At 57.0% G+C, this 20,319-nt stretch overlaps 1 protein-coding gene across 2 annotated transcripts in view; it reads right to left on the bottom strand.

Annotated features, from left to right (window-relative positions):
* Nucleotides 1-4,641: 4,641 nt before the first annotated feature.
* LOC109256765 (receptor-type tyrosine-protein phosphatase U-like) overlaps nt 4,642-20,319 on the bottom strand; it is a 31,007-nt gene continuing 15,329 nt past the window's right edge. For both annotated transcript variants that reach the window (XM_053898210.1, XM_053898216.1), the window contains 12 exons: nt 17,734-17,770; nt 16,978-17,075; nt 16,778-16,894; nt 15,289-15,443; nt 13,177-13,312; nt 12,566-12,715; nt 10,928-11,101; nt 9,938-10,078; nt 7,753-7,878; nt 7,462-7,619; nt 6,108-6,243; nt 4,642-5,841 (listed from right to left, as the gene is read on the bottom strand). In XM_053898210.1, coding sequence (XP_053754185.1) covers nt 5,779-5,841; nt 6,108-6,243; nt 7,462-7,619; nt 7,753-7,878; nt 9,938-10,078; nt 10,928-11,101; nt 12,566-12,715; nt 13,177-13,312; nt 15,289-15,443; nt 16,778-16,894; nt 16,978-17,075; nt 17,734-17,770 — 1,491 coding nt within the window. In that variant the 3' untranslated portion in view covers nt 4,642-5,778. The remainder of the gene's footprint in view (nt 5,842-6,107; nt 6,244-7,461; nt 7,620-7,752; nt 7,879-9,937; nt 10,079-10,927; nt 11,102-12,565; nt 12,716-13,176; nt 13,313-15,288; nt 15,444-16,777; nt 16,895-16,977; nt 17,076-17,733; nt 17,771-20,319) is intronic.

Genomic DNA, 20,319 nt, shown 5'->3' with positions numbered 1-20,319 from the left:
GGGGCTTGATCCCACGACCCTGGGATTATGACCTGAGCCAAAATCAAGAGTCTGTTGCTCAATTGACTAAGCCACCCAGGTGCCTCTTTTTTTTTTTTTTCCTTTAAAGGAAGGAGGCCCAGAACTTGGAAGGGAGGTGCCTTGTTGCTGTTGTCACCTTACAGTGTCCCTCCAGCACCCTCTACTGACACAGTCCTAACATCGCTCCAGCTGGCAAGAGAGACCTGTTTACAGGGTCCAGCTCCAGTATCACAAAGCAGGGCAAAGAAGGGTGTATTTGGAGGTCTGAGACAATGAATCAATAATCACCATGGGGAGCAAAGGGTTTGTTAGGGAAAGAAGCTAGAGGAGCGAGGCTTTCTCGCCTTTTGTGGGGGTGGGGAGCAGGCATGGACTGGAGCCCTGGGAAGAGAACTCTGTCCTCAGCTGTCTTCAGAAAGAGAATGCAGTCACATAAATAAACACAGCTCAAGAAAGCCACATTGTTCGGCTTTTGAATGAACAGAAAATAAAATTCCTGGACAGGTTCCCTCTTCCCACCTCTGGGAATAAGTAGGAAGTGAGTGGAGAGGCATTTCATTTTTCTTCAAGAGGCTTTCTCAGCTCAGCGGCTCCTGCTGACTCAGGCCACCCCCACCATCCGCAGATTCAACGGACACTTGAACACTCACTCAACGGCGTTTTCTGCGCACCTACTAGGTGCCTGCCACTAAGTCTGGGAGGCTGTTTGGCTGTGGGCCTCAGCTAAGCCTGTCTACAGCTGTCAGTGGCTGAGTCGGGCTTTGGTGTTGAGAAAGCAGACTGATTCCCGGACAAGATAAATTGCAGCAGTTGATGTGGCTCAGGTTCAGATTTGCCAGTATTTCGGTGATGATTAAGGAGCAAAGGCTTTGGAGTCCAGTGAAATGGGTTCTAATGTTGTCTTGGCTCTTTTCTAGCTGTGTGACCTTAAGCAATTTGTCTCGCCTCTCTGAGCCTCTTTGCTCATATCAAACGGTTTTGGTGATATCTACCTTTCAGAATTGCTGGGAAGATTAGGGACAATGTCTACATGAAGTATAATGCAGGGACCTGCCAGCACAGGCGTCCAGACCCATCAGACCAAAGCCCAAACCACACCCAGGGTTTCACCAGACTCAGAAAGTAGATGCTTAAGCCAGTAGCCTGGCACCACTGAGTCATGTCAGCTCCAATGTCACTGATGTTGGACTGATGGTGCCCTACCTGGAATGGGCTCCTAGAGAGAACCTAGTCCCTCCTCCTCACTGGACAGAAGACTCAGCCCCAGAGAGGGCAGGTGTTTGTTCAAGGCCACACAGCATAGTGAAGGCTGAGCCTGACTTCGTGGCATTGAACCATTTGACCATCTGGAAGACTAAAGAGTATGCATCTTTCATTCATTCAACAAATAGTCCTCGAGTGCCTGGCATGTGCCAGGCACTGGGCTCAGGGCAGGGGACACAGGGGACCAGATCCACATGGCCCCGGCCCTCTCACAGTCTGGTGGGGGAGGCAGTCAAAACCAATCAACGGAAAGCCAGTTAGTCACCCACTGTGAGAGGGCAACAAGGGACAAACATTCAGGGAGGGACCATCTGAGCTGGACCTACACACCAAGAAGGACCAGCCAGGCAGAGGCTGGAGAAGGGCATCCAGACAAAGAGCTTGGATTGATGAGGTGACAGCGGGCAGGAGGGACACAGGCAGAGACAGGGCAGAGGCCACGTCGGGCAGGGCCTTGGAGGTCACGGCCAGGAGCTCAGCCTTTACTTACAGAGCAGTAGGAGGTCCCTGGAGGGTCCGAGCCCGCAGGTGATGTGACCTGGCGTATTTCTTTCAGTCACTGTGGCTGCTGCAGTGTGTGTGGTACCTGGGGGCTCTGTGACGTTGGGCAAGTCACTTATGCTCCCTGAGCCTTGATCTCTCCATCTATAAAATGGGGATAACAGTGCCTACCTCTCAGGCTTCACAGAGCGGACACGTGACAGTCCACACAGAGCTCTTGGCAATATGCCCCCGGCACCGTAAGTGCCCAGTAAGGCTTCCCTCGTTCAGATCCCCACGTCCCCAGCCCTCGTCCTCCACTGACAGGACGCAGCTTGGCCCGTACCTGTTGAAACCATAGGTCCCCGCAACCCATCCCACCAGCCAGCCTCCCCTGCCCTGGGGGCGCCACCACGCCTTGCCTTTTTCTCCTGTCACATCTCAGATGTGACACTGAGGCTCGCGGAAGGTCAGGACGCCTCGGCGCCCCCGCGAGGACAAGGCCCTCGGACCGAGGCCTGACACCACGGTCCCCGCTCTCTCCACCACATGACAAAGTAGGTTCTGTCTACGCAACGGCCCCGTCATTTCTGCGCGGCCCTGGGCCATGGGGTGTCTATTAAGCTCCTCTCCATCAGAGGTCAGCCGGGGGAGGGGCGGGGGCAGAGGCCCAGTGACAGGCCCCGCTCTCAATTAGGGCCTCGCAAGCGGCTTTCGCATCCATCGAAGCCACGGCTCCGTCCTCTGGGTGCCCGGATGTATAACATGTCCCACTCAGGGGCCGGCAGAGAGGTCGTGAGAAGTAATCGTTGCCTGGGCCTGCTCCCACGGCCAGATTGATTAGGACATATAAAAGCAAACTCAGCTTCTGGCAGTACTAGACAGCCGGCCCGTCTGCACTTCTAGAAACCCTTTCTGCGGGGATCTGGGTGGGCGGGGGCTCCTACCCCATACCTGCAAGGCCTGCGGCCCCGGGGCGGAGCCAGGCCGGACCTTCCGTCCTCTCGTGCTACAGGCTGCCTTGTCCGAGAGGGCCCCACCTCGGACACATTTCAAAGCATGGGAAAATCAGCGCCTAGGCCACACATTGGCCATTTGGTGTTGCATCAGGGGATCCCCCGGCTTTCCACACCACCCAGACCGGCCACAGAGCAGAGCGTCAGAGGCCCGGGCTTTTGGAGTCAGCACAGCACGGGTTCCCGAGCTGTTGTACGGATTAAGTAGGAGATAATGCTGGCCGGCTTTTACCAGTCAGGGACCTTGGTTTATTTATTATGAAGCCGGCGCTCCTCCTAATATACAACCTGTCTTCCCTGTTCCTCTGAAAAGCCACTGGTCAAACAGGCACTTACTCCTTCCTTCCCTCTGTCACACCAACATTTCTAGAGCGCCAGCTAGAAGACCAGCCCTTTGCGGGGCAATGGATGTTAACAGGAAGAATCCAGAAACACTTCAAGCTGCCATCTACCCTGCCCAGAACACATACGTATCAGTTAGCCTTTGCTGCATTAACAATCCTCACACTCTGGCTTAAAAGAAAGGACAATTTATGTTATCTTTTCCAGTTCTGGGGGTTGGTAGGACAGTTTCTGCTCAGGTTAGTCATGTGGCAATACTCACCTGAGAGGTCAGCCAGGCTGGAAGGCCCAAGATGGCCCCATCCGCAGGTCTCGTAGTTGGTACTGGCCATTCATGGGATGTGTTCTGTTGGTTCCTTTCCATGTGCCCTCAAACCTTCCAGTAGGCTAGGCAGGCTTCCTTACATGGCAGAGTTCCAAGAGGACAAAAGCAAAAGCTGCAGTCGCCCCTTGAGGCTTGAGACCCAGAACTCACTTGCCATCACTTCTGCCATATTCTATTGGTCAAAGCAAGTCACATTCTATTGCTTGGCCAGTATCTGACATGCGTTTGTCAGTACATTTGTCATTCATCAGGTAAGGCTTTGCAGTCAGTTACGAATGAGTGTGGGGAGTGGGGGGGGGGGGGGGGGGCATGTACCCTAGCTAAGGGGGATCATAATAAATTCTTAGTTCAGATGAAGAGATGTTGGGTCCTGGAGCCATTGGTATAGGTTGTATTCTCTGGCCAATGGAGAAACTGAGGCAGAGAGAGTAAGCCAGTGTGAGAACGGAATCAGTACATCATAGAACCAGTTTCCATATGAAGATACTGAGGTCCAGGAACATGAAATGTCTTGCCCAAGCTGACACAAGTTTATGACAGAGCCAGGAGTGACTGAGCTCCCTACCAGCTAGCCCACTCCTCCTCCACTTCCCTCCCCCTCTAGCAGAAGCCCAAGGCTGGGAATGCCTGGGATGATCACCATTAAGCAGGGTGCGTCTGCCCCTCTTGTGTGTTTGTAATCAGAGCCCTTTCAGCACCCATGGCACCAACCAAGGCACTTAATCATGACTTCCGATCTTATCGGCATCATTCCCATTTTACAGATGGGAACCAAGGCCCAGGGAGGGCAGCTGACTTAGCCAGGGTCTTGCAGCTGGTGAAGCCCATCCACCTGATACCAAAGCCTGAGCTTCCCATGATGTCTTCAAAAGAGCTCAACCCCAGATCCAGCCCCCAGAGGTGAGAGGCAGCTCTGTGGCCCTCAGGGGTCTTGGGATAAAGCCCACTGCCTAAGGAGCTGCTTCAGAGGCCTGAAGCACTAGTCAAGAGTTCTCTGGAACCTGTCCCTACAAGTAGAAGACCCCTGAGCGATGCTCTGGTCCACACCCCCACCATTTGATGAATGGAAAAATCAGGGCCTGACCGGACCCAAGCTTCTGCCTCCCAGCCCAGAGCCCTCCCACTGTACTAGGAGGCTGGGGGCAGGCGAGCAGGCCCCACTCAGGGTGGCCAGACACACACAAGGCTCCTCTGTGGCATTCAGAGAGCACATTTATTTACAAAGCGCTTTACAAACATCAGCTTATGCCTCCCCACAGCCCCCTGCGAGGTAGGTCAGTAGTCATATCTACAGTTTACAGATGGGGAAATTGAGGCACGGAATGGGGGTGTGGCCTGCCCCATTTTAAAGAGATTTTTCCCACCCACCCATCAAAAAATAATGAAATTAACAAGAAAGAATCGCTCCTTCATCCCAAAATACACCTTCTTCCTCTGAACCGTAGACGCTGCAAGCACCCCTGATCTAGCAGTGACCCATCCCCAGTGGGAAGCCTCACCAGGAGCCACAGAGACCTCAACCCCAAGGGCTGCCGTTCAACCTTGCAGATTATCACGGCCTAGGCTGAGGAGTTCCCACCAGTGAGGCTCGAAAGTTACAGGAAGAAGGGCTGAGGTGCCTTCATTCTGCAGACATTGGGTCAGGCAGGGAAGGGGCCCCACAGAGAACAGGGTAAGGATGGGCAGAGATCTCCGTTCGAGGAAGCTCAGAGCACACGTCAAAGAAGTAATAGTGGGAGGGATCATGAGCAAAACAGCCCCGGGGCTGTAGGGGGGACAGCAGGGTGGAGGAGGGGGCTATTGTCCCCTCCAGAGAGGACCAGTCTGAAGTGCCCAGTCTACCCAGGACCCTCAGGGGCCAGGCCAGATGGGAGTCCAGATGCCAAGCCCCAGTGAACTCTCCATCCATATCCAGAGGAAGCCACGCTGGGTGGAAACTTTGGCCGCGCACAGGCCCCACAGGGCCTTACTCATCTCTGCCAAGGGCTGGGACAGAGTCGAGGGGCTTGAGCCTGGGTCCTCCCGAGCTGGCAATTCCGAGCGCCTGTCACTCTACCAGGCAGTGCCAGATACACGGCGCAGACCTGCAGGAACCTATGGAGGTAGGCCGGGCTGCAGTCTCGCTAAGCCTCTCCTTGGCCCCCAGCCTGCCCATCGGACATGGTGAGAGGCCCCGGGCACCGTGGAAGGGGCACCGAGATGGCCCGGCGCCCACTCTAGTGCCGTCCCCCGGGGGAGCTGTAGCGGCGCAGAGTTAGGGGTCCAGGTCTTCCTCATCAGTGCTGGGCCTGGCTCTGAGTGCACAGTGGGTGCCCCAGGCCAGGGGCCCCGCTATCTTGACTCCAGCCCCTCCAGGTACTCCAGGGCCACATCATAGCAAAAGTGGTACTGATCCTGGGGAGAGGGAGAGAAGGAATCATGAGCCTGGTCCCTCTTTGGTACTGGGGAAGGGGGGAGTGGGAGACAAGAGGGCGAGCACGGGCCCTGGTCCATCTGGCGGGGGAGAGGGGGGCAAACGTGGATCCCTGTTTTGGCACCACCAGATCAGGACCCACAGCCCCATCGCGGGAACCACACAGAGGGCAGTGGGTACAGAGGGACCTAGCTTGGCATGGACCGGGAAGTTGGAAGCGGTTGGGCAGGGAGACACGGCCTCTCACCAGGGTTTCCACCATATTGGGCTTGTAGTTCCTAAGCGTTTTGGCAGCAAAGAAAACGTCCACCAGGTTGTGGCAGCGGATCATCTCCAGGACTGTGGCGCAGGCGCAGAAGGTGCCACTGCGGCCACCCCCGTTCCTAAATGAGACACACGAAAGGTTTGGGGGTGGGACTTAAGAGAGGGAGGCCTGAGGCTGGAAAACCAAGCAACTGGCAGAACCGGGGAAACAAAAGGGAGGAGGGTCAGGGCCTGGGAGCCCAGAGGTGACCAGTGCAGCCAGGGAACCCAGGAGGGAGGGCCCAGGGAACCCCGAGGTGAGGGGTGGAGCCCAGGAGGGAGGAGCCAGGGAGCCCAAAGGTAAGGGGCGGGGCTTAGGGAACCCAGGAAGTAGGGGTCTGGGAGCTCAGAGGGGCGAAGTCAGAGGCTAAAACTGGCATCCAAATCCCGTGGGCAGTTAAGGAGACAGCCTCCCGGAGGAAGACAGCAGATTCTGAGGGAAAGGAGGCTAGACACGCTCCAGGAGAAATCCACCGAGACAAAGACAGCGACAGAGGACGGCCGCAGAGCGACAAGCAAAACCCGGAGAGCAGGATGGAAAATGAACACCGAGAACACCAGTCACCCCCAGCAACACAGACGCGAGGTGAAAACACACACACACACACACACACACACACACACACACACACACACACACGTACACAGCCACACTCTGAGGCTAAGAGAGACACTTCCTATCCCCTGTGCTCTCCCTCCTCTGCCCCCTGTGACCTCGGGGTGTAGGGCTCCCCTTGGGAGATGGGGGATAAACTAGGCCCTCAGCCACCATCTCAAGGGGTCTCTCCCACTAGAACCTCCCTGAGGACTGGCCCTGCCTGACTCGGCTCCCTATCCCTATCTAGTATGCCTAGACTGGCCCTAAAAGGGTAAAAAAGCTAAAAGCAGGAGGGAGTGGCGGTCAAAGGAGTGAGCGTACCCAGACACGCGTACGAGAATTTATGAATGGGGGCATGTGAAGGAATGAATGAAAAAGTTGCACGTGTGCATGCGCGGACAAAGACTGGAAATTCTTTGGCTTCGAGGGTGCTACTGTCTCACGCAGTGAACAATTCTGACAGGACTCTAATTAAACTGGCAAAGTCACGCATCACACGGAGAGTCTACACCCTGGAAACCGAGCGGAGTCTTCCAGGGAAGACAGGGCCATCCTCGCACGGCCACGCAGAGTGCAGGCCACAGCCGTCTGGTCTCCCCCCCCCCCCCCGCCCCGCTCCCCCGCCCGGGGAGGGGGGGGTTTCGTGCCAGCCGTGAGGCCCCCACCCCTCCTCCCACCCCGCAGCAGGGCCCGCACTCACAGGCAGTGCACGACCGTGCGCCCGTCCCCACGCTCTGCCTGCCACTTGTCCACCTCGGCCAGCAGGTGCAGGAAGGCCTTCTTGGAGTCAGGCGTGTCCCGGTAGGCAGACCAGCGCAGGAACTGGAAGTGTCGCACCAGCAGGTGCCCTTCCTGCAGCTGGGGGCACGGGCGGCCAAGCAGGGGGTGTGAGCACAGGGGTCACGAGACCCTGTGGTGACCTCACGAGGGTCTGACGAGGCTGCCCTGGCGACCCCTCGGGTCCTCGCCGCAGGGCTCCCGGCTCACTCACCCGAGACATGTTCTGCACCCGGAAGACACGGGCCACCAAGTCTTCATCCACTGAGCCCGACACGAACTCCACCTCCATGAGGCCATACTGCTGTCGGCCGGGCTCCGGCCAGTACTGCAGGCAAGGCTAAGAGCGTGGACGGACAGGGAGGGCTGAGCAGAGGGGGCCAGGGCGGCCGCCGCCGCTCATACCCAGCCCGGACCTCCACACTTGCCCTGGGGCTCCCGGACACCCTGACCCACTCACTCGCTCCCAACTCCCCTGCAAAGTCCCCGCCCCCCCCCCCCGGTCCCCACCACTCACCCATCGGAGCACAGTGCACACCGGCCCCCAATGCCTTCTGCACAGAGACAAACCCTTCCTAGGTGGGCACTAACAATCCCTGCTGTGCAGCTACACAGCTATACCTAACACGCTCGCACATACACATCCCCATGTGAGGCTGCCTCCTTCTAGGGCCAGGCCTCGGGTCACCCCCACCCACCCCATCACCCCTGCCCCCAGCCGTCTCTCTTGCTGCCTCACTCCGCAGCATCAGCTCACAGAGCTGGGGTGTCCCTGGGGTTGCAACACAGCTCAGGACCCCCACTCCTTCCCTAGGGCCCCACCATAGCCTCAGGGCCCTAAATGCCCCCTCCTCTCCAGGCTAGACTGGAGACAGCAGAGGGGTGAAGGAGGTGTATCCCCCCCCCCCGCCTACACACATACAGACACAGGTCCTCCGGGCCAGCAGGTCCAGAGCCCCAGCTTCGAGGCTCAGCTCTGCCTAGAGCCCAGGTAAGGCTCTTCCTTCCTCTGGGCCCCCATTTCCCCCATTTGTGAAACAGTCCTCAAGCTCCTCCCAGAGGACTCCCGGCTCCGCCTGCTTCCCTCTCTGACCACGCCCACAAAGAGAGGACCCTAGCTTCCTCTCCTTGCCCAGGGTCCTGGCCACTCCTTGCGTACAGGCCCTTACACATGGTGCTCCCCCTTCTCCATGGATCACTCACCGGCCCTGTCTTCACCTAGTTAACTCTACCCTTCCTACACGTCTCAGCTCAGATATCACCTCCTCCAGAAGCCTTCCCTGATACAGGATCCCCCCAGGCTTCTCCACGTCCCAGGACCAGCTCCACGGCAGCCCCTTCCCTCTGTGCTGTCACTGTTGGTTTTTGTGCCCCGCTCCCCACGGGACCATGAGATCTGAGGGGGGGCTGTGTGTTCTTCTATTTCCCTACTGCCTGCTGCAGGGCCTGCCAGTGGGAAAAGGTGGCTAAATGCATGAGCAAATGGTGAACACTCAGTGACGTCTGTGTGAGCCTCCCTCCGGGTCCTTCCCCTCCACCTCAGCAAGGGCAGATTCTTCTCACACCAGATTCCCTCCAGACCCCTGCCCCGGGGCAAGAACCCACCACCCAGAAGTCCTAGGTCATTTATACCAAGTGCCCAACTCAAAAAGAGCCCAGTTGGCAAGGCTTCTCAGCCTTCAAGAGACCGTCATGCTCATTTTACAGGAATCCTCCTGGCCACCTAGGACAGGGAGATGAAGAGAGGCCCAGGGATGGAGGGGACAGGGCCAGGCGTGGCTGGCAGGCTGAACATCTGCACTTCCTGGAAGTGCCAGCCAGCCTTGGAAGCCCCAAAAGGAAACTGGGGCAGCCCCCAGGCTGAGGCCACCGGGCCGGTGTCTGGACCAACCTCAGCAGCAACTGCATCATCTCTATCCCTGCCATGTACGTAGCACCTACTGTGTGCCAGGCAGAAAAGAAACTGGGGCTCAAAGAGCCAATGAACTTACCCTAGATCAAACAGTCAAAAAGTAAGGAGGCTGGAATTTTACTCTGCCTTAAAGGCCCCCACCACAGGCAGTTAGTTCCTGTGAACTAGCAGGAAGAAGGCAGCCTGGGGTAGGGGCACAGCTCTGCGACCTTGGAGAAGTCACTTCACCTCTCTAGGTCTTGATCTTCTCACCTGAAGCCCATAAGTACGAAGCAGAGTCCCTGGCATACAGCAGGTACTCAATAAAAAGCAACTATTTCCCTCCCATCCGAAAGCCTCACTCTACAGAAGAGGAAACCAAGGCTCTGGGAGGGAGCAAGACCCATCTGAGGTCACTCAACAAATAGGTGGTACATCTGGGATCCGACCCTGGGCTTTGGGGACATGCCCTTGAGCACAGCGAGGCCCTGGGCAGCAGAGGCCTCACCCAGGCAGTGTTGGACTGGTGCAGCTGGTTGAGCATAACAATGGAGGTGCACCCGTAATCGTAGACCAGCCGCCAGAAGTCAGGCGTGGTGCTCTGTAGCGGATGCAAGGTCACGATGAAGGCTGCGCTCCGTGTGTAGCTCTGCAGGGAAACCGGGACTCAGCGGGGCCTGCTCGCCACCCCTGACAGGGCCTGAGCACCCCCACCGGCTGTCCTCCCACTCTGCCCACCCTGGGCTGAACAGCCCTCCCCTCGGGGCCAGGCTGCCTCCAGTGGCCCATTTTAGAGGCTGGCCGGCACACTGAGGCCTGAGTTCATAGGGTGAGCCCCCAGGCCTCTGGTGCCCAAGCCCACGGCCCTTGGAACTAACCACAAAAGGTTCTCACATTTGTGGCAATGGGAACTTGGGCATGGTAGTTAGAGGCTGGCCAAGCTTGCTCCCTGCCTCAGGGCCTAGGCATGTGCTATTCCTGTTGCCTAGAACAAATTTCCAAATAGTTGGAATGGTTCTCTCCCTCCCTTCTTTGCGCTCTTTGCTTAACGGTCACCTCCGCAAAGAGGCCCTCCTTACCACCTCATCAAAAATCGCCATATACACACACTCCAAAGCCCACACTACATATTTCTTCTGCCTGGTTGCTTTTTGTAGGAATTACCAGTGTATATTCGCTTACTGGCTGTCCCAACCCATCACCCAAATACAAGTTTCAGGAAAGCAGAGATTTAGGGGTATGGTCTTTGCCCAGCACGTGGTAGGAGTTCAATAAATATTTCTGAATAAATAAATCTCTACGTCCCTTCCGACTCCATGGGTGAAGGGTCTGAGACCCCAGCTCAGGGCCCCAGACCAGTCACAGGCACTGACGCCACTCCCTGTCCTGACCTCATCCCGACCAGAGCCCTCGGCCCTTCCCCCTTGGCTCCCAAACCTTCCCAGATACTTCCCAGTGCGGGAATCCCAGAGCCCACCCCACCCCCCCAAGCCCTCACGTCAGTCAGGGCCGCGTTGATGTAGTTGTTAGGGTCCCCGTCGGTGGAGATGAGGAAGGGCAGGCAGCGGTCGGGCGGCAGGACATCCATGCTGCGGTTCTTGTCTCGGTTCCGGGGCAGCAAGGCGATGCTGCACTCTTCCACGTCCAGGGGTGGTGTGACCGAGTTCAGCGTCTAAAGGAGTGGAAGGAGCAACAGGGTGGGCGTGGGTGAGTATAGACATCCAGTGTTTGCTGGGCCTCCTCACAGCTCCCGCCGAAGGACACTGAGCTGGGCTACTAACCCCATTTTATGGCTGGAGACCTGAGGTCTGGACAGAAGGGAGAGAGGGCAGGGACCCCAAGCTCCCAGCCTCCGGACCGCGCAGGCTCTGAACAGCGCTCCGGAGACTCGAGTCTGCCTCCTTGCTCCCTGCATCACCTTAGACAAGCTGTCCTACTTCTCAGCACTGCTTTTCTCAGCCGTAAAGTGGGATAATAATAGCCCTGCCGCGAGGGGCTATCGGAAAGATAAAGAGAGGACGCCAAGGACCAAGCACGGCACCAGGCACATGCAAGGCTCCAGACGTGCGAGGCGCAGTGAGGACCGTTACGAGCTTCTCGGGCGCTTTCAAGAAGACAAGCCCGGAAGCCCCACATCTGCTGCAAAGCGGACTCCGGGGGCCTGGCAGAGATGGTCAGCCCCGTCTGAACAAAACCCAAGTCCGAGGCACCTGTGCTGCCACAAGCCTGGGACTCCAGGTTATCTCCTCCACCTCGTGCCTCATGTAGCCTGATCGATGGGGTCTCGGCTTCTTTCTCTTGTCTTTGGGGGTCCCTAAAGGGGAGCCCCAGTCTCTCATGATCCCCAGAGCCCAACAGGCCCCAAGAATCACAGGCAGCATTTCCTATGACACCAGCCTACGCTGGCTGGACGGCATCAGGTATCCAGAAGGTGCCACCCCACGGAACCCTCGCGGGAACCTGGAGTTCAGCGGACATGTGGGGTCTCTGCCTGCCCACTGAGAACCAGCCCTCCCCCATCTCAGTCACATGACATGCTGAGAGTGGCTCCACCCCCAGAACCCCTCCTGGGCCCATCAATGTGTTCCATCTTCCTGGCCCCAGTGACTGGCTCCGGGAAGGCACCGGAGAGGCTGGTCTAAGACTTCTGTTGGGGCTGTTGGGAGTCCTTTCTCCAGTCTCCTGACACGAGCCTGGCACTGCTGGGGGCGGCCAGGGTGTGGGTCCGAGAAGCCGAAAACAAAGCAAGCAGAACTAAAAATGGGCAGAGGCTAAGTTTTGGCATCATCATCTGAGCCCCTGGATCCAGCCACAACTGAAGCTGCATCATCTTCAGACTTGTCCATTACAAAAGTCATGCAGTTGGATTTTTGTCAGCAACCAAAGTTGCAAATCCTGAGAGTATAAACACTGCAGGGGCAATATCGACTAGCTTTCCGGGATAAGAAAACCAAAACTTGGAGAAGTAATGTGAGTGTTCAAGGCCAGTCTCTAAGTCCTTCCCAGTAGCCCCATTCGGTCCCTCTTTCTTGGCTCTCAATGACGCCTATAGCACTGAGGACTTCCCAATACACACACACACACAGTCACAGTCACAAGCCACATCCACACTCCTATACACACACTCATGCCCCACCTGGAACTCTTCCCGCAGCTGGGAGGAATTACTCTGGGGGTCAATGCGGATCATCTCCTTGTAGGTGGCCTTGAACTCGCTGACAGGGATAGTGGTCTCCCCACACAGGCAGGCCTCCAGGATTGCATCATGAATGAAGATGTACTGCTCCTGGAACAGGAGGAGAGAATATAAGGAACCAGGAGGGGACCAGAACCTAGAGATTTGGGGGTGATGGCAGGGGGAAGCGAGCCCAAGGTTGAGGCAGGGGTGCTGGAGCCCAACCACGTGTTACTACAGGTTGGACCAACCCTGCTGGAAACAACTTTCATGGGTACGTTCACTCATCTCATATTCATCTCTATAATAACCCTGTGAGGAGCTCTGGAGGTGAGGGCAGAGCAAACACGAGTGGATCTTGACTGTAGAACCTGACCCTGGCCCACCGCTGTTTGACCTCACCCGAATGAACACAGTGGTGCGGACTCTGGGAAGACGCTAAGAGGCTGGCGGGCCAAGTTCAGGCATCTCAGCCCCAAGGACACCCCTCTGACACACTCCACCAGCTCTGAGTTCCGCCACGAGGGACCCAAGTCCTGGAGAGGGGAGGGGAGGAGGGCTGCGTCCCCTACTTCTGTCTGGATCATGTTGACGCGCCGGGAGCAGAGGGCCTTCACACAGTTGTAAATGTCCACAACGCCCTCACACTCCGCCATGTCCAGCATCACATCCAGAACGATGTAGCAGCCTGTGCGGCCGGTGCCCGCGCTGGGGAGAGAGCAGCCAGGGGCCCCGTCAGAGCCTGGGGAGGGAGCCCAGGAACAAGAAGGGAAGAGGGGTTCTGGGGTGCCTGGCCATGCCTACCCCACACAGGGACTGGGGGACAGAGACAGACACCCCACTGCACCAGCAAGGAGGAGCCAGGGAGGAGTCTGCAGCAGGAGTCGTGGTGAAAGGTGACACAAGACAGAGCTGGGGACGGGCCTCAGGAGGGGAGAGGGGGAAGGGTAGAAACTTAGCTGGGGAGAGGACAAAGGTGATGTTCAGAGCTTCATCCAAGAATGTTCTTGCCTCCTGGGTATCCCCAGATCTACACACCCTTCAAAGCCCCACACGTTCATAGCCGCTTGCGTACTCAATGGAGCCTCCCCAACCCTTCCCCAGACATCATTCCTCTGAGCTCCGAGAGTAATTCGGGCAGGCTCTTATCAAACCCTCTTCCTGCTACGCGGTCGTCGTTTTTGTGGCTGTGTCCCTGACCCGACTGGGAGCTCCTCGAGAGCTGGGCTGGGTCAGACCCATCTCTGGGATGCTCATGGTCAGAAAGAGCTGAGCAGAGTTGAGGGGCGGAGCGAGAGGACAAAAATGACACCAAGCTGTCAGGCTCGAAATGGTGGCATCGGAGCATTGGCAGGAACGCACAGCAGTGGGGGCTGAAATCAGTCCCGCCACTTTGGGAAGCGGTTTGGCAGTATCTACTTAAAAGCGGAACGTTTACATGGCAGCAATTCTACCCCACGTACGTACCCCCCAGAAATGCACGCGTCTGCCGGCCCAAACACAGGCAATAGAATGTCCTTAGTGGCTCTATTCATAATAGCTCAAAGCTGGAAACCACCCAAATTCCTATCAATAGCAGAATGGATAAACACACTGTGGGTGAGTCACCCCGTAGCCTGTGATCCGACAGGGACGAATCTTACGTACATAAGGTTCAGACACCAAAGAGTGCACACCGTAGGATTCCATTTATGCAAATTCAAAAACACAAAATGAATTTACGCTTGAGATGGCAGGATACTGATTGCGCCAGGAGCGAGCAGGTGGGTACAGACGGGAAGGCGGCTCAAGGGGGCTTCTGGATGCTGTTAGCGTTCTAGTTCTTGATCTGAACAGTGCTGGTGATTTCACAGGTGTGTTCAATTTATGGAAAATTGATAAAGGTATACACTTATTACGTGTGCACTTTGCTTTAAGTATGTTATACCTCAGTGAAGTCTTATTTTAAAGACGGTATCTTAAAGAAGCCTAAAGACACCAAATGGAAATAGTCTGTGGGTGGCAGGGCAGAGAAGGACTGAGTCTGCCACGTGGTATTTGGGAAGCTAAGTGGAATCCAAGCAGAGGAGCCAGGACAGATACAGAGGCCAAGGACCTTTGGGTCGGGGAATCGGTAAAACCACAGGGTTAGAGGCTAAGCTCCCCAGGAGGGGAGTGGGGGCAGGAGCCAGACAGGACACTGAAGAGGCAAGAGAAAGATGTGGAGCCAGAGAGGAAGCAGAGCAGAGGAAGGGCCGCCGGGGTCACAGGAGCCAAGCAAGGCAGGACCGGGGACAGATAGGAGTGAGGGCCAGGAGTTGCACAGGGTGTGAAAGCCAAGCAGTGAGAAGAGCCCATGGGACTTGGAGAAGAGAAAGCAAAGCCCCCCCCCCCCCCCCCGGCACCTGGGCCAAAACTAGTGTGCAATGCATACTTGCTGAACGGAAGCAGATAGAACTCAGCCTGCCTGGTGCCTCACCAAGCCCAGCCCCCTCTGTCTCCAGCGCCTCCTTAGCCTCTAGGCCCAGGGCCTCTGCAGGTCCTGGGAAGCATATGAGGGTGCCGACCTCAGAGCCAAAGCTCAAGGGGCCCTTGGGGGTCAGTCTCTCCTCCGTCTCTAAGCAGGATGAACCTAAGCCTAGTCTCCCTCTGGGACCTTGAACACCACCACGCCCAGTCCTCTTCTGGGGATCCCAGTGCCTCACCTGCAGTGGATGACGACGGGCCCAGCGTCAGGTGGGGTAGAGGCCTTCACGCGCCGGATGAAGGCTAGCAGCCCTGTGGCGTGGTAGGGGACGCCGTGCTCCGGCCATGCCGTGAAGTGGAACTGTCGGACCTCGTGCCGGGCAGAGTAGCCTCTCTGGGGAGACAGGCAGAGTCACTGCTGGCATCCGTTAGACACCTGCCGGGTAAGCATCTCACCCCAGGATCTCAATTAATCCCAGTGAGAAACTTACGAATGGGTATTGATGGCTCATCGTACCAGCGAGAAAACCAGCGCCCAGAGAGAAGAAACTGTTTGCTCGAGGTTAGACAAGACGAGCATGACACAGGAAAGGGGCCAGGGCCTGCCTGACGCCTAAACCTGTCTGCCAATCACCCACCTCTGCCACCGCGTTGCCGTGCAACCCCCAAGAGGTCACTTTGACTCTCTGGTCTTAGTCTGAAGGGGGAAAGTGTCTCCTTTGAGGATTTACAGAGGATCAAATGGGATCACAGACGGGAGGACTCGGCCAGTCACTGGCCATGTGGCCTCCTGAGTGACGCAATGACTCCACCTCATTGTCTTTATTTGTACAATGGGACTAATGGAAACATCTCATTCCAGAGTTTTCAGAGTGGAACCAACACATGTCACAGCTCAGCACGATGCTCAGTGCAGAGAAGGACCAACACCTGGCAGCTGTCATCATCTCCAATTCCTCTTGGAGTCATCAGTAAAGGGCAGTCCCCTTCCTGTTCTCCCACAATGCTCCCAGTAATGCTCCTCTTCCTGTCCTCCTGTAGTGCTCCCCTTCCTGTGCTCCATCGATGCTCCCTGCAGTGCTCCCCTTCCTGTCCTCCAGCACTGCTCCCTGCAGTGCTCCCTTTCCTGTCCTCTATGAGTGCTCCCTGCAGTGCTCCCTTTCCTGTCCTCTATGAGTGCTCCCTGCAGTCCTCCCCTTCCTGTCCTCCAGCACTGCTCCCTGCAGTCCTCCCCTTCCTGTCCTCCAGCACTGCTCCCTGCAGTCCTCCCCTTCCTGTCCTCAGCACTGCTCCCTGCAGTGCTCCCCATTCTGTCCTCCAGCACTGCTCCCTGCAATGCTCCCCTTTCTGTCCTCCAGCACTGCTCCCTGCAGTGCTCCCCTTCCTGTCCTCAGCACTGCTCCCTGGAGTGCTCCCCTTCTTCTCCTCCAACACTGCTCCCTGCCGTGCTCCCCTTCCTGTCCTCCATCAATACTCCCTGCAGTACTCCCTTTCCTGTCCTCTATGAGTGTTCCCTGCAGTCCTCCCCTTCCTGTCCTCCCGCACTGCTCCCTGCAACGCTCCCCTTCCTGTCCTCCAGCAGTGCTCCCCAGTCACAGAGCGACTGCCTTGCCAAGGAAGACAGCGGAGCCCTCCTCACCTCTCCTGCTTCTGCGCTGGCAGGCGGGAGGTGGACTCTGCCCCACCTCTGCAGGCACCCCTGGAGGGACCACGTGACAGGAGACTCACCCGCTCCAGGGCAAAGGTGCGCACGACATACTCGGCCAGAGTCTCCGTCTTCACCAGCGTGATCTTGATGTCCCCGTACATGTCTGAGTCCTCCGGCCAGTACCGTGAGCACTTCACCTGGAGTCCCACGGGAAGGCTCAGTAGGCTCTTCGCTGCCCCCCTTGGCCCGCCTTACCCCCTCACCCCAAGGCCCTGCTTACCCTGCCCACCTCCACCAGCTTGGTGATCATGACAATGCTGGAACAGTGCTCCTGCCACACCATGCGCCAGAAGTCGTAGACCATCTCGGGCTTCGGCCCTGGGGCGCAGAGGGTGCTAGTCCCTGAGGCAAGGTCTCCACCCAGGGCCAGCACACCTGCTGCCCGGCACCACCACCCCAGGCCAGGAGTCTCCCGAGCCCCATGGAGGGCTTCGAGCTTCGTGCTCATTCCACGCCCACCCCACCCAATGCCAATTTGTGCCTGGAGGGCCCTGAGAGCATCAGAGAGGGCCTGGCTGGAGACCCCAATCATCCTGAGTGAAACCCAGGGGGGCAGAGCTGGAGGGCTAGATCCTTGGTCTATAGTGCAAGTCTCCCGGAGGGATGGACAAGTAAATGGTTGGCGGGGGCAGGGGGAAGACAGCCAGCGGGTCCCAGGAACCGCCCACCCCACCCCACCCCACCCCCGAAAGGCACAATCCACACTCGTCAGGACTGAGCCTGGCTCCCCTCTTCTGCATGCACCACCTCAAAGACAGACAGATGGGCAGACATGCGCTGAGCATGTAGGGGAGACACAAACACAAAGAGGGGCAGAGACTGGTGGCCGGATTCCAGAAGACCCAACCAGACAGTGGGGCTCAGACAGTAGAGAGACAGCAGGGAGCAGACGGGGAGTCAAGCAGATCAGAGCGAAGGCAGAAAGGCGGCAGAGGGCATTCAGCACACGGGGGCACACGGGCAGAGGTGCAGGTACCTTGAGTGGCTATGAAGTGGTTTGACCTGTGGTAACCCTGGAACGGGAGAAGAGGGTGCCGTGAGACCCCAGGGAGCAGCCCCGCACTCCTTCAGATCTCACCCCCTCTGCCCTCCTGTCCCAGAAGCAGCACACACACCCAGAGGCAACTGTCCACCCTCTTCCCTAGGCCCTCCAAACCGGGGTGGCCCTGCCCTCCCAGCCCCCCAGCAAGGAGGGAAGAGCAGCTGGGACACCAGTGTCTTGGGTCCAAACCCATCTCTGCCTCTCTGCAGTGTGACACCACAGAGGACACGACTCCTTTATGGGCCTAAAAGGTCTCTCCACCCACAAACTGGGGGGAATTACCCACAATCAGCTTACAGCCCAGCTGTTTGGACACAAATAAAGACCATGGTGACCCTGCCCAAGTTACCAGGGTGTCCCCAAAGCCCCAGAGGCCTAATCAACCCCAGACCCCAGGCTGGGTCTTATCAGTCACCCCAGTCCCCTCGTGGCAACCAGATGGGCAGTGCCCCCTCCCCGTGACATGTCATCCAGAGTTTGGGGAACCCAGGGACCCAGATGAAGGCTTCAGGCTGGAAGCAGATGGGCACATGGGTTACTCATGGCCCTCAGACAAAATGTTTTTTGAATCTTTAAAATCAATAATAATTTTTTGAGACCCGATTATGATCACATACTGTGCTAAGCACTTTACCTACACTATCTCCCACAAAAGAGAGGGCAAGAGCTACTGTATCCTCCATCCCGGAGCCCTCAGGCTGCAAAGGGGAGCCAGCCCCAACTCCCACCCCGAAGCCACAGCCAAACCCCGAGGTCCTGCCCTCACGTGACACCCAGGGCATCAATGCAGACAACATGGGAAGGGAAAAAGTACTGCAGCACTGATGCAACAGAGAACAATCAAGCTCGGCTGCTCACCTCAAGTTCACGGCCACAACCCAGCTCCCCTCCCCCTTACTCTGGCGCACAGGGAACCCTGGAGTCAGGCTGCCAGAGTTCAAATCCCAGCTCTAACTCTTGCTAGCCGTGTGCCCTCAGGCAAATCCTATCATTTCACTATGCCTCGATTTTCACATCTACAAAATGGGAATTACAGTATTTCCCTCCTAGGGCTGTTGCGAGGAGTAAACAAAGGAACGTAGGTCAAGGTCAGTACTTAATCAATAACAACTATTAGCACCTGCTACTACTTGAAAGTTCAAAAAGCGTATCCCTGAAGATTCAAACAGTATGGATGTCAAGAATTCCTAGGGCAGACGGCTTACTGCAGGGGTTAAGAATCTGAGTTCGGGGGCGCCTGGGTGGCTCAGTGGGTTAAGCGCCTGACTCTTGACTTAGGCTCAGGTCACGATCTCGCGGTTCGTGAGTTCGAGCCCTGCATCAGACTCTGCACTGGCAGTTTGGAGCCTGCTTGGGATTCTCTCTCTCCCCCCTCCCGACTTGCTCTCTCTCTCTCTTAAAATAAACAAAGTTTAAAAAAAAAAAAAAAAGAATCTGAGTGTGGAGAGTCAAGTTGACCTGGGTTCCTAGCTCGGCTCTACAGAACAGCCATGTGACTCTGGGCACTAAAAAGGCACTTCTCAGCCTTTAACGTGGACAGGAATCTCCTGCGGATCTTGCTGAAAGGGAGATTCAGAGTCGGAAGGTCTGGGGTGGGGCCCAGGATTGTGCAATCCCAACCAGCTCCCAGGTGGTACCAGTGCCGGATCTCAAGACCCACTGGAGTAGCCGGCCCCTCAGCCTCTCGGAGCCTCTGGTCCCTTCTGCAGCATGCGGATAACAGTGAGACACCGACCCCAGAGATGCTGGTCTATAGCTACACAGCATGCCCAAAACACAGTCAAACTTACCCATGGTGAAGAGCGCCCCAGAGCCACTCCGCCCTCACTAGCGGAACCGCTCTGGATATACACTAATTCCCCAGCCGCCGCCTCTGCCTCAAGTCCTCGGCTGAGCTGCTGGGCAACCGGGGTCCCAGGGGAAGGCCCAGCAAAGGTGCTCCCAGGGCTGCCCTCCCACCTCCAGCACCGGTCAAGCTGGGAAGAAGCCACTCCCCCTAAAAGCCGTGTACCTGAGACTCCCACATGACAGCAAGCATCCCTTCTGATTCACCCATCTCTGCCCCGCCCTCCGGTGCCCGGCACAGTGCCAGCACCCAAGCTAGTCAGCCGATACAGTACATAGCTGAACAAGTTTTAAACAGATAATCCTCAGTACCTGCACATTAACTTTTCCATTGCACATGTGCGTTCCTGCACGATTCTATTACACGGAGAACGCTACAGTGGGAAGTGTAAGACGATCAGGTGTTAAACAGATCACTTGGAGCACACCCACTTGAGAAACCAGCATCTGAGAGCACACTGGTCCTCACGCCCTGAGCATCAGCGTGACCTGGGCGCCGACTCCTGGGGAACACACCCCTGGCTGCCTGGAGCCTCTCGCTGGGTGGTTCCGGGGGACTGACCACTTGCATCACGGACAAGAACCCCAGGGCATCTGGACGCTCCTCACCGGGAGAGAACCACAGTCTAGTATGAGGGTGGAGGGCTCCTACTGGGCTTGAGGCCCAGCTCCGTG

The sequence above is a fragment of the Panthera pardus genome, unplaced genomic scaffold (assembly GCF_024362965.1).
Source record: "Panthera pardus isolate Hobbes unplaced genomic scaffold, ASM2436296v1 HiC_scaffold_11, whole genome shotgun sequence".
In the NCBI taxonomy this organism is placed as follows: Eukaryota; Metazoa; Chordata; class Mammalia; order Carnivora; family Felidae; genus Panthera; species Panthera pardus.
The sequence above is the reverse complement of the archived record's forward strand: the minus strand, read 5'-3'. Positions and strand labels throughout refer to the sequence as shown.